This window comes from Hirundo rustica, chromosome 1 (genome assembly GCF_015227805.2).
Source record: "Hirundo rustica isolate bHirRus1 chromosome 1, bHirRus1.pri.v3, whole genome shotgun sequence".
In the NCBI taxonomy this organism is placed as follows: domain Eukaryota; kingdom Metazoa; phylum Chordata; class Aves; order Passeriformes; family Hirundinidae; genus Hirundo; species Hirundo rustica.
Genome location: NC_053450.1, coordinates 21,472,797 through 21,484,703, shown reverse-complemented (window position 1 = coordinate 21,484,703; position 11,907 = coordinate 21,472,797). Strand labels below are relative to the sequence as shown.

Sequence of the window (11,907 nt, the reverse complement as noted above, 5' to 3'; positions counted from 1 at the left end):
AGTTTACATATTACTATTCTATTGACTTCTATTACAGAGGCTAAGAGAACAACAAATTATTCCAATAAAAAAATTCAGACAGGTAATATATTGGGTTTGACATATCACCATTCATATAAATAGAAGTATTTTTCACAAATGTACATAATGCCCCACTTTGAGACATTTTTAAAGCACTTACTGTAAGTAAATAAATAAGTCTGATTTCAAAGACTTTTTTAGAAATAATTTTCTTTAATTTGTCTTTAAGACAAGAATAACATTTTTAAACATCTATGAAGTGCTGTAAGCTAAATATTGAAAACTACATTTAAGACACTTTATTAAAAAATTAAGATGTTAGTAAATTCCTACCTACTACACAACAGGTAAAACAAGACATAAAATATTTTTAAATGTTCATTTTTTAAAAACCAAAAAGATACTATGTTAATTAATACATAAACATGAGAGGTTATCTTGGTGAGTCAGCAAGAACAAATGGGAGGATACTTTCAAAATGCATACCTTTAGGAAGAACAGGAACAAGATTAGGAATTTAAGGAAAGGGGAAAAGGAATTAAATGTAAGGAGTTACATGCCTTACAAATTTAGAGTCTCTTTAAATTTCTTTTGCTTTGGGCACTTCCTGGTGGAGCATCTTTCCTACTCTTCCGTTTTGCAGATAAACTATTACACTCTTTTGACCCATGGAATGCATGCAGACATAAAATACAGAACTCAAATGCACATGCTTCTCTGCAACACAGTCCCCGTTTCTTTACCAATTGATATTTAGCTGGGTATTGACATCTTGGACACGGTTTTAGAGCTTCATCAATGAACAGAGTTTTAGCAACCTGCAGCAAGAGCAGAGAGGAAAGAGCTGTTTAGTCTCGTGAATGAAAATGTTTGAAAAACTGAAAATGAAGCATTTCTTAGATACCTACTTTCATGTATTCTTCCTGCCTACTAGCTGAGTGAGGAACAGAACTGCATCTCCTAGGTGTAAATTCAGTGTGTGGGGTCTGTAGAATAGGAGTTCTGGCTTGGGCTTGAACAGGCCTTAGAGCAGACCTATTGAGAATATTAAGTCTTGTAGCAGCATCTTCAGCCTTCAATAAATATTCCTGTTAGTTTATAATTATTTAAGAAAAAAAAAGGGGGGGGGGGGGGAGAGAAAATGAGGATTTTATTTAATTTGGGATTTGAAGCTGGATTTTACTTGTTTGGGTTTTTCCCCTCTGCAACAATACATAAGAAAATTATATATACATATCTCAAGTATTTACCATTAAATGTTTCTATTTAGCAAGAGATCAAGAGAGAGCATCAAAAGCCATCCCAAGAGCAGGGTGAAAACCCAGCGGTCTTTTAGCGCCCTCTACTGGTGCCCATGTTCGTGAATTAGGACATCTCAACAGCAATGTGCATGCATCATGGGGAAGATCTGAAAAAATACAGTGCTATTAAGATGCTTACTTCTCTAGATGCCCCTTAAAAAAACCTTCTACACATCCTTCTGATGTTCACAAATAAACTGTGACACAAGTAGTCCTAAAAATAATCCAGAAGTAATCTAGAGTGGGTCCTACAGCACTGCAGACTAGAGTGAAATGGACAATGAGGAACAGCATGGTACAATGGTATGAGCAGTTTAAAATCTAAAGCTAGAATTAGACAAGGAAGAGATACTCCAGGATTCTCAAGAAAGGGCAGGAGGGGTAAATAAGAGTCTTACATGGTTGAAAGACCAGTACTCAAACTGCAGACAACTGAAAGGCAGTAAGAACCATTATATTCTCCTTCTGGAATACATCACCTATCCATTTTGGAACTGTCTCTATCAGTTACCTTTCTCTACTTTCACAGAATGTTTCTTCTTTCCTTCTATCTTCTTTCTTACTTGAAAAAAGATAAAAATCACCTTTGAAAACTATCTTACCTGAGCTGCTTCTTTCAGCTGTTTTATGTACAACTTTCTCCTCTTATCTGCACTTCTGTCTTGTATAATAATTTCACGCCAGCTTTTGCTTACTTTCCAAATGCTGGAACAAATTAAAAAAATTATCCACTTTCAAATTTTTTCAAGCAGAGCAGAAGTCACGATAGCAAGACTACCTGGTAAAGATTTTTGCGTAGTTTCATATATTCTTGGTCATTTTACGGACTGCCGCTATAGACTGCTCATTATTTTGTTATGAAACACAGGCCTTGTACTTTACATATCACAGTATAACAGAAGATCCTAGAGAGCAACAGCAACATAAATAGCACAGTGTATCTTTGACTTAAAAAATAAATTAATTTCTTCCTCCATATAAGCCACTTACCAAGATTGTTTCTAGTGACATTTGTGTTAAGAGCTCTGAAAACATCTATGACCTTGTACTTTCATCTATTTCACCCATTCCCTTTGTTACTAACAACAAAAGAATCAAGAGCATTGTGTGAAATGTAGCAGTTCCTGTCAATTAGAAATTAATCTAGAAGATTACTCGTGAATCAAAATGCTTTGAGCAGCTTTGTGCTTAGAAATAACTGAGGAAATAAAATACGTAAGAAAAGTTATAGAAAATGTGTTTTGAGCACTATGCGCTATTGGGAACTTGTAATGAGAATTACTTTCTAGGCTTAAAGGAATTTTTAATATATTTTAGAATTTACAGGTATTGTGATTTAGTTTTGAGTTTACTTATTTTCCATGTTTGTTTAGCTTTTTAATGCCCCTATTTATTTTTAGATCTACACAGAAAGATCCACTAAATTACTGGTGAGAAAGCTTTTCATTTTTTTCAGAAACAAACAAATTTTATTGACAACACCCAGTATTCCAGAAGTTATTCTAATTCATTCAGAGGAGCGCATCTTTTTCCCTTTTTTGGTGTGTGTGAAGCAATAGTACTTACCTGCATAGACTTTCCACTGTCAAAGCATCTAAAACTATAGCAAGAACATGTCTTAAATTTCTATCTTTCAATTCCGTTAAAATATCTAATTTTTCAAGACCCATTTTCTTGCCAATGAGCCCAGGAAGAACATGATCTAATGAAAATATTTCTGTTCCATCAATATCCTCTGAGATTTGCTTTTGGTGCGATCTTTGTCTTTGCAAGCAAATTTCATGAACTATTTTCAGAGCTGGAGTTCTTGAGAGATCTCCATGACTTACAACCAGATCTCCACTAGGCTGTTCTTTTAGAACTAACTCATGATCTTCACTGACAACGTTTCTTTCTTTTGTTAATATATGCATTGAAGTAGGACTGCCATGATTATCTTCTGTCTCTGACTGGGAGCCTAGTTCCCGAAGAGTGGATAACCTTCTAACTCGCTCAAGTTTTCTTGTCTTTCTTTTACTGTCTAAAGTTTTAGAATCTTCTTTGTGCTTTTGGAAGAGCTCTTGGAAAGATCCCTCATAATCAGACAACGAGTCTCCCGATTTGTCCAGAGGAAGTGAATTATATCCGCTATCCTCAGGCGTTGAAAGATCTGGGTAATTTGCTACCTTAACAGGGGGAGAGTTTATATCACATAGTCCAAAGTTTGAGTCCTCAACCGGACTGGTGATAGAAGTCAGGAATTTACCCTCACTGGCCCCAGGTAACACACTGCAGGTAGGAGTCCTAAGCACCCCATCTCTAACATGCAAAAGAATATTTTCATTAAATTTGTGAGTGTCACTAGCAGCGACATCCTTCCAGTGAATTGGAGATAAACTTTCTGATTCTAACAATAAGGGGTCCTTACACTGGGACTCATCTAGCGTAGAAGTCCTTTGTTGTGAAAAGGAAAGCCTCCGCTTTGGAGAATCAGAATTAGAGTACTCAGGTTCTGAAGTCCTACTTGCCAGAAGTTTATAACCTTTATCTTTTGGAGAATCTGCAGCAGTTTGTGAAAGCTTTTCTTCAGAGCTCAAAACACAAGAGAATATTTTTTTCCTGATGCTTCCTGAAGAACTAGGTTGTCTTTCACAGCATCCTACAGCTGTGCCAGCTTCAACAGTCTTGGGTAAAAGCAGCTTCCTGGGTAGTGAGGGGCCTTTTCTACTTGATTTAGGAGTTTCAAAAAAATCTGCACCTCTATTTGCTTGTCTTTCTTCTGATAAGGAGATAGAATTCAATTCTTTCTCAATAGATGGTGACCTGGGAAAGAAGGCACTTGGATGGAAGGGCTCAGAATGCTCCCGTAGCATTGATACACTTGTTACACTCGGTGCTTCTTCATGTTCTGCCTCAGGATCTTTTACTGTCTCGTTGCATCTGCTGTCCAGAAATGCTGAAGTGCAACATGTGTCTTTAAAATTTGAGTATTTAAAGTTGCTCCTGGGAGGTGTTAATCTATTTCTTTTAAGAATATTCAACCTCACTGGATGACCGTCTGACATCTTCTGTTTGACCCTTTGACTTTGTAAATGAAGATACCCCTGTTGTTTCTGGAACAAACAACAAAAGCAGTCACCAAAAGCCCCTCAGATTTGAGAAGCCTTGTGTAAGTCTATCAAGATAACAGTCATTAACAAAAGTATTGTCATTAGTCTTGGTAGAAACAGTACTTATAGACAAACACAAAAGTAGATGGTTAGAACCAGGGATTAAAATGCAGAGTATACTATGAGTGAATCGAACATGTTTGCTAATTGACCTGGCAGTCCTCACCTGTGGAAAAGCACTTCAAATAAGCAACACAGCAATTAGAGGCTCAACTCCCCATCATTCCCACAGAGCCAAAGTTTTTATTAGCACCGTTACTGGTTCATCCAGCAACTAACAGTTCAGTACCCAAGAATGAGCAGAAGGCATTTTCTCCTTAAGTAAAATAAGAGGATCAATCAGGAAATTACAAGCCTCCCTATTATTTAGATCCCTAGAGTCCCCAGAGGGAATTAATTTGCCCTCTACTTACAAAGTGAAAAGCAGCTTTTTATCTGCCTGAACATTTAAATGTTATTTTGTAAAGAAGCTCTCTGCTTTTGGTCATCTCTGCAGGTAAACTGAGCATTCTCAATGCTTACATTTTAAAGAAAATTACTGACTATACACACACTCACCAGGTACATAGAATTTAAGAGTTACTATATATTTTCCTAGAAAGGTTAGAAGTGGCTGATGCACACACTTCAATAAAAGAAGTGTGGAAACAGGCTTACTGTTGCCACTCATACACTGCAGAGTTTCTCCACCCTCACCGTAGTGGCATTAGGCTGCTGTTTTCTATGCACAATAACTGCACAAATGATGTTATGACCAATGCAGTGAGAGGGCTGTTCTCATAGACACCGAAGTAGTTCATATCAGTGTTGCAAAAATCTGGAGTTTGAATCAGCACCTTTTACTATGGTATGGTACTGGCTTCTAGAACTGATATTCTGGAACATAAAGCCTAGAATTAGCAACTGAACTTTCAAAACAGAAAGGTGACTTCAACACCAAATACTAAGCCATGGCTAATATCCTTCTACCTTAGTCTTAGTCTACATATAAGGCACCAAATACAAGCAGCGGGAACCCAAACTGCCTGAGAGAGGTAAGGCAGAACTATTCTTTGATAATCTTGGATCATTAATTAGCATTTTTGATCCATATGGAAGGCACTTTTTAAGATGGTTGCAATATTAAAAAAAAAAAAAAAAGCTTTGTTTTGTTTTCTACTGCAAGAAGACAGCAACAAGAGAAGTTCATAGCAGAATGACACCTTGGTGTAAAGACAGACAATTGTGCTGATATCAGTATGAAACCATACAGATTTCATCGACATACATAACTGAGAAAAACTCTTCAATCAAAGACAGGTATGTGAAAATAATTCCAAGACAACAACAAACTGAAGTCTGGCGTGCTTCCTTCCCTTCTCCCATTTGTTTTCTGTCTCTGCTTTTACCTTGTTCCTTGTTTTACACAAAGGAATAAGTGACTGCACAAATAGGAATCACAAGGGCACAGCTCTAAGCTAGTGTTTAGTGAATTAGGAGACTACTTCTTTGCTCCTGCAGGACCAACTGCAAACAGCATTTAATGTTTCATCTGCATCACTTCTCCAGGTTTTAGTAGATTTCTAAATACTGGCATCCCCCAACAGTTGATCCTGGGCCCACTATAGTCCAACTTATCCATCAATAACTTGGATGAAGAGGGTAGATGCCTCCTCAGCAAGTTCACTGGTGGCACAAAGCTGGGAGGAGCAGCCGATAGCCCAGAGGGCTGTGCAGCCCTTCAGAAGGACCTGGGCAGGCTGGAGAGATGGGCAGAGAAAAAACATCTGAAACTCAACGGCAAACGCAGCTCCTGCACCTGGGGAGGAACCCCGGGAACCAGTACAGGATGGGGGCTGACCTGCTGGGATGCAGCTCTGCAGAGAAGGTCCTGGTGAACAACAAGCTGTCCATGAGCCAGCAGTGTGCCCAAGAAGGCCAAGGGTACCCTGTGGTGCATTAGGAAAAGTGTTGCCAGCTGGTCAAAGGAGCTGATCTTGACCCTCTGCTCAGCCCTGCTGAGACCTTACCTGGAGTGCTGTGTCCAGTTCAGAGCTTTCCAATTCAAGAAAGACAAAGAAATACTGGAGAGAGTCCAGCAGAGCTATGGAGATGATTAGGGGACTGGAACACCTCAGTTATGAGAAAAAGTTGAGGAAACTGGGCCTGTATAGACTGGAGAAGGGACTTTATCAATGTCTATCAGCATCTGAAGGGAGAGTAGCAAAAGGATGCAGCCAGGCTCTTCCTGGTAGTGCAAAGTGACAGCAAAAGAGGCAATGGCAGAAACTGGTGGATAGAAAGTTCTTTACTGGGAGGATGACAAAACACTGGAAGAGGCTGCTCAGAAAGTTCATGGGGTCTCCTGTGGAGATATTCAAAAACCAGTTGGACACAATCCTGAGTAATGTGCTCTGAAGACCCTGCTCAAGCAGGAAAATTGGACTAGATGATCTCCAGTGGTCCCTTCCAATCTTACACATTCTGAGATCCAATGGTTTTAGGCAATCGGCTGAAAAGGTTTTGTCATGAACCAGAAAATAACTTTTTTCCTATATTTTTAAAGGTATGAAATATCTGTGTAGCACACTGCTGCACTTAAGTGAATTATTCATGCTATGAGCAAAGGACCACATGAACATAGCTCTTTTTTTTGTAAGACAGAGAGCTATAAGAAATCAGTCATAACAAGAAGCAATTATCTTCACTAGTCTACAAGAAAAACAGAGGCTTCATTTTCATACTGAATTTCAGAAAACTGCAGTTAGTTAGCAAACATTACCAGTGGATAGTATTTCCAAATATGTTGATAGACAGAGATTTAAACTGAATGCTAGAGACAGCTATTTAAAATCTCAATCCCCCCCCCAAAAAAAACAAAAACAAAAAACCCCACAACAACAACAAAAAACCCCACAAAAACACCACACATACCCACAATTACCTTTTAAAATACTAGGATTTCCCTTACATACAGTCAAACTAACCACACATTTAACAAAAGCCCAAAGGCTTCTAGTCTTAGAAAATTGATTTTCAGGCAGCATGCTGAAGAAACAAAAGGAAAATCTCATGCTTGCTGTTTCATTCTCAGGCATTCTATGGGGCAACTGAGAACAGAAAAAAAATTAAAATACTACAGTATAAAAGAAGTTAAGCAAACTTGTGTTTCAAGTAACAAAAATCGCAGCAAAACAAGATTTTGCAGGAGGTCAGAATAGCAGAGTTAAATGTTGGGAACTCAAGTGGAAGCCAAATATAACGCTGTACAGAGGCCAGTGTCCAGCAGGGAGAGCTTGTGAGCTCACTGCATTGATTAGCAATCGCTACAGGATAACGTAAATAAAATTGCCAATTGACACTGAGTGAACAATGGCCATCCATTAAGCTTCCTTTCACCCCTTTTCTATACTCCATTCTATACCTCTCCATTCATTCATACATCTTTATACTTATTTTTACTTTATGCCCTACTCCATAATTTTGAGGCCTCACATGGAATATTGCCTTCGGCCCTGAGGCCCCCAAAATAAGAAGGACATGGACATGTTGGAACGGGTCCAGAAGAGGAACATGAAAATAACTGGAGGTCTGGAGCACCTCTTTCCTGAAGACAGTCTGAGACAGTGGGGGTGCTCAGTCCGGAGAAGATAAGCCTTTAGGGAAAAATAATTGTAGCCTTTCAGGGCCCAATGGAGCCATCAAGAAAACCACAGAGAGACCTTTTACAAGGGCATTTGGTGGTGAAACAAGGCGGTGAGGGCTTTAAACTGAAAGAAGGAAAGTTAGGTTAGATGATGTTAGGAAGAAATTCTTCACTATGAGGGCAAGACACGAACAGGCTGCCCAGAGAACTCGTGGAAGTTCCATCACTAGCAGTGTTCAAGGTCACGTCGGATGTGGCTCGGAACAACCTGACCTAGTAGAAGGTGCCCCTGCCCATGGAAGGGGCTCAGAACTGGATGATCTTTAACTTCCCTTACAATCTGAACCATTTTATGATTTACAGCAAATCCCAGTATACATGTACACCTCAAGCTTGTATATGACTTTTTTTTCCAAAATGTATTACCTGTACAAATGAAACTTTAATTTAACATTTTACAAATACAGAAAGAAAAACCTTTCAGAGGTGCTGAACATTTCTCATAATAAAACAAAATTCTATTTCCGTTCATAAGAGATGCCTAACAAAACCTCTTGTAAGAACTACTTTTTATAAGCACTTCTTTTTTATCATGAGAATTTCATCTACTAAATTTGAGCCATAGCACCATACCTTTTTCATTTGGGGATCTTTAACTAGCTCCTGAAAGTTTTTTTAACCTTGTCCTAGATGTCATCAAACAGATGTGCAGGGAAGAAAAGGTTGGTCACACAACTAATCAGTTACAGAGGAAGTAACAAAATACATATCTACTAAGGACTGATTTAAGTGCTCTGTGCATTTTTCATATCTATTATTAATTTTGCAGTTCTCAAATCAATTTACAAATCAACTGCAAACTTTCTGGGAGTTTACTGCACAAAATAATTCATAATCAGAGACCCAAACTAAATTTAGGACAGGATTCACAGATTTAGACAAGGAAAATTTTTTAACAAGTTTAGTCTTACCAAGGACTCTAAAGAGGGTTAACCTAAGAATATTGGTTACTAGAAGGCAGTGTAAATGGTGCCTCCAACTTAGATATAAATTCTAAGATGGAGTCCCACCTGTTCCAGCAATTTACATTCCTTAGTAATACACACAGAACCCTTATGCATTGAACAAGACATTTTCTGCCTTTTTAAAAATCACTGTTCACTGCTAACAAAACAGATAAAAACAAAGTCTTGGTGATACAGGAGTATTTTCTCTGGTATTTAAACAGATACGGTATCTGCAGTAAAACAGACTCTGCTCTTTGACCCCAAAGTCATCGATACCTTCAAAGGTAATAATACTGAAGATGACATAGCCAAGTCCTATCCTCATGATGTGGGTCACTTACCCTAATTTGTGAAGCAAATCAAGATCTTCCAACGCAAAGGCGCTGCATTCAAAGTATTGCTTACCCCTAGTGATAACCTGGATAACCTGAAGTGAGAAAGCATGTGGAAAGAAAAGAGAGAGGCGCAAGAGAAACGTTATCCAGCTGAGACAGTTCTCAGTCCGCATGTATACGTGTTAACTGCAATGCCTAGTTACCCAGCGATGGCGATAACTGAGATGTAGCTGAGGACCAGCAGCCGAGGGTCTCTCAGTCACCTGGGGTGTCCGACATGAGCAAAGCAACCGCTTCGCCCTCTCGTCTGGCAAACCGGTGGGCACAGGAGCAGAGCCTGGAGGCCGCCGTACCACCGGGTGCAGCTGAGGCGGCGGCGGAGCACCCTTAGCAGGGCTGAAGGCAAGGAGCAGGAGTGAAGGAGGGCTTGAGGAACTTCAGCAGCTCTCTCCGCCCGGGCCCGTTGCCCTTGGCGAGGAGCCGCTTCGCCTCTCCCCACCCACACCGGCCCCCCGCGTGCGGCCGCCGCCGCTTTCCCTCGCTCGGGTTTGAACTACCCGCCCTCACCAACCGCTGCCTCCCCGCCCCCTCCGCGCTCGGCCCCGGCCGGGAAGCTGAGGGGACCGGGAGTGCCCAGCCCGCTCCTCGGGGACTTGAGGGGACTCCGCCGGGACTTGCCCCGATCCTCACACTTGATATTCAGCCCCGCGCCTCCCGCCGCACCCAGTCCACTGTAAAAGCGCCCCTGCCCCGGCTGTGCTCCTCCTGAGGCGCCCAGCGAGGGTGAGGTTTTCCCGCCCCTGCCACAGCCCGCTCCGCTCCCTACGGTGCGGGGGAATGGGGGGCGGAGGCGCAGGGGCGCCGGCGCTAAGGGGCGGCTCTGGGTGCCTGAGGCAGTCACAGTTAATTCTTATCTGTACCACAGCCTTTAAGCTTGCTGGTTAATTTGCGTTAATTAGCACCTTTTTTCCCGACAGCCCAGGACTCAAACAGTCACAGAGCGCTTGTCAAGTGCATTGCCTTCAAAGCAGTCGGGTGGAGGATCCCCGACTCCAGCAGCGCGTTGGCTGTCCTCGAGTCTCCCCAGGTACTTTTTGCCAGAGCTTCCAGGAAGGACCATTCTCCCTGGCTACAGTGTAGAGTACATTTTTGTCATCCTGCCGTGTCGTGAATGGCCTAAGGGCTACTCCTGTTTGATTTGTTAAAAAACTTACAGTTATTCAACCTGCCGCCTGGGTTTTGCTGTGATTTTAGTTTTTCTGTGTACTAAAAGAACCCCCCCCAAACAAAAACAAAACCAAAACCAAACAAATAATAATAAAAATAATAATAAAAACTACCCAAACCAAACAAACACAAACCCCGCCAAAACTACGACTACGTGGATCGTGGATGCCTGTTTTTCCTGGGCTCGGTAAGGATAACGTAAGGCTTCACACTGGCGGGATGGGGAATGTCAGACCTGAACGAGAGACCTAAAACCAACTCTGTAAGCAACACCTACCTTTCAATAAGCAAACTCCCGGCTTAAGTAACGTAACCCCTATTCATGGCGTCTGGCTATTTCTCAGCCTTCCCTTTAGGCAACTCTGCTCCCCCAGCCTCTCGCATCCCTCCTGGCGTGAGGCAGCCTGAGAGGGGCCCGAGGAAACAAGGGCTTGAAAGTTCCCAACCCAGAGCCGGCGGTAACTGACATTTTTAGGGAAAGAATATCAGTTTATTTGACTACAAGGCAACAGTTATGGCTAAAACGGAAAAGGCTCTTGGAGTATCTCCCGTTTCCTTTTTAAGAGGAGAAAACAGTAGAAACTTTCTTTAAGGTAATAGAACTTTCCTGAAAAAGCGTTCTGTAGTACCGTCTGTTTCGCAGGAACTGAGTAAAATTGTTTCTCAAAAATTTGTATTTATTTATAAAATAAATAAATTACCTTCTCAGTAAAAACTGGAAGCTTACTAGTGGGACACAACAACTGCAAGCTCTGTCTCCGTCACTGAAACGTGGATGGATTTATGCGAGCTGGATCAAAAATATCCAAGAAATTTAACAAGTCGTAATTGCGACATTTTATGCGATACACAGAAGTGTCACACTGGAAAGTGTGTTTTAACAAAAAGTGCCCCTCCCAAAAACCCACCCCAACAAAAACCGAGCAAACAAACCAACCAGCCAAACAAACAAACAAAACCCCAACCAAAACCTGAGAACGGTACTTCTAACAAGTGAAACGAGGTGAGACATTCTGCAACACCCGCACTGCGCTCGGTTACGGCGGCATTTCCTCCCCCTGTCAAAAGTACCTGTACCCCTGTGCCTTCCCCATCTCGACACAAGCCTCTCCTCTCATTTGCCTGCCAATTCCCCAAGAACTGCTTCACTTTACGGGACAGTGGGAATTTCCCACGCAGCATCAACACTTTCTGCTACTCTAAATCCAAAGGAGTATCTTTAGGGCTAGAATTTACCAGCAC

General features: G+C 41.1%; 1 protein-coding gene across 4 annotated transcripts; it reads right to left on the bottom strand.

Annotated features, from left to right (window-relative positions):
• Positions 1-10,339, bottom strand: FBXO43 (F-box protein 43). 4 transcript variants are annotated; one of them, XM_040071273.1, is made up of 7 exons: positions 10,129-10,339; positions 9,642-9,834; positions 9,445-9,530; positions 2,889-4,414; positions 1,925-2,027; positions 930-1,109; positions 1-839 (listed from the first exon to the last, which is right to left on the bottom strand). In XM_040071273.1, exons 4-7 carry the CDS (start codon positions 4,364-4,366, stop codon positions 591-593), a joined length of 2,010 nt encoding a protein of 669 aa, XP_039927207.1. In that variant the 5' UTR covers positions 4,367-4,414; positions 9,445-9,530; positions 9,642-9,834; positions 10,129-10,339; the 3' UTR covers positions 1-590. The 4 variants fall into 4 exon arrangements, with proteins under 4 accessions (XP_039927207.1, XP_039927224.1, XP_039927216.1 ...); XM_040071290.1 differs by having other exon boundaries at positions 10,265-10,339; XM_040071282.2 differs by having other exon boundaries at positions 221-839; positions 10,162-10,339.
• Positions 10,340-11,907: the final 1,568 nt, after the last annotated feature.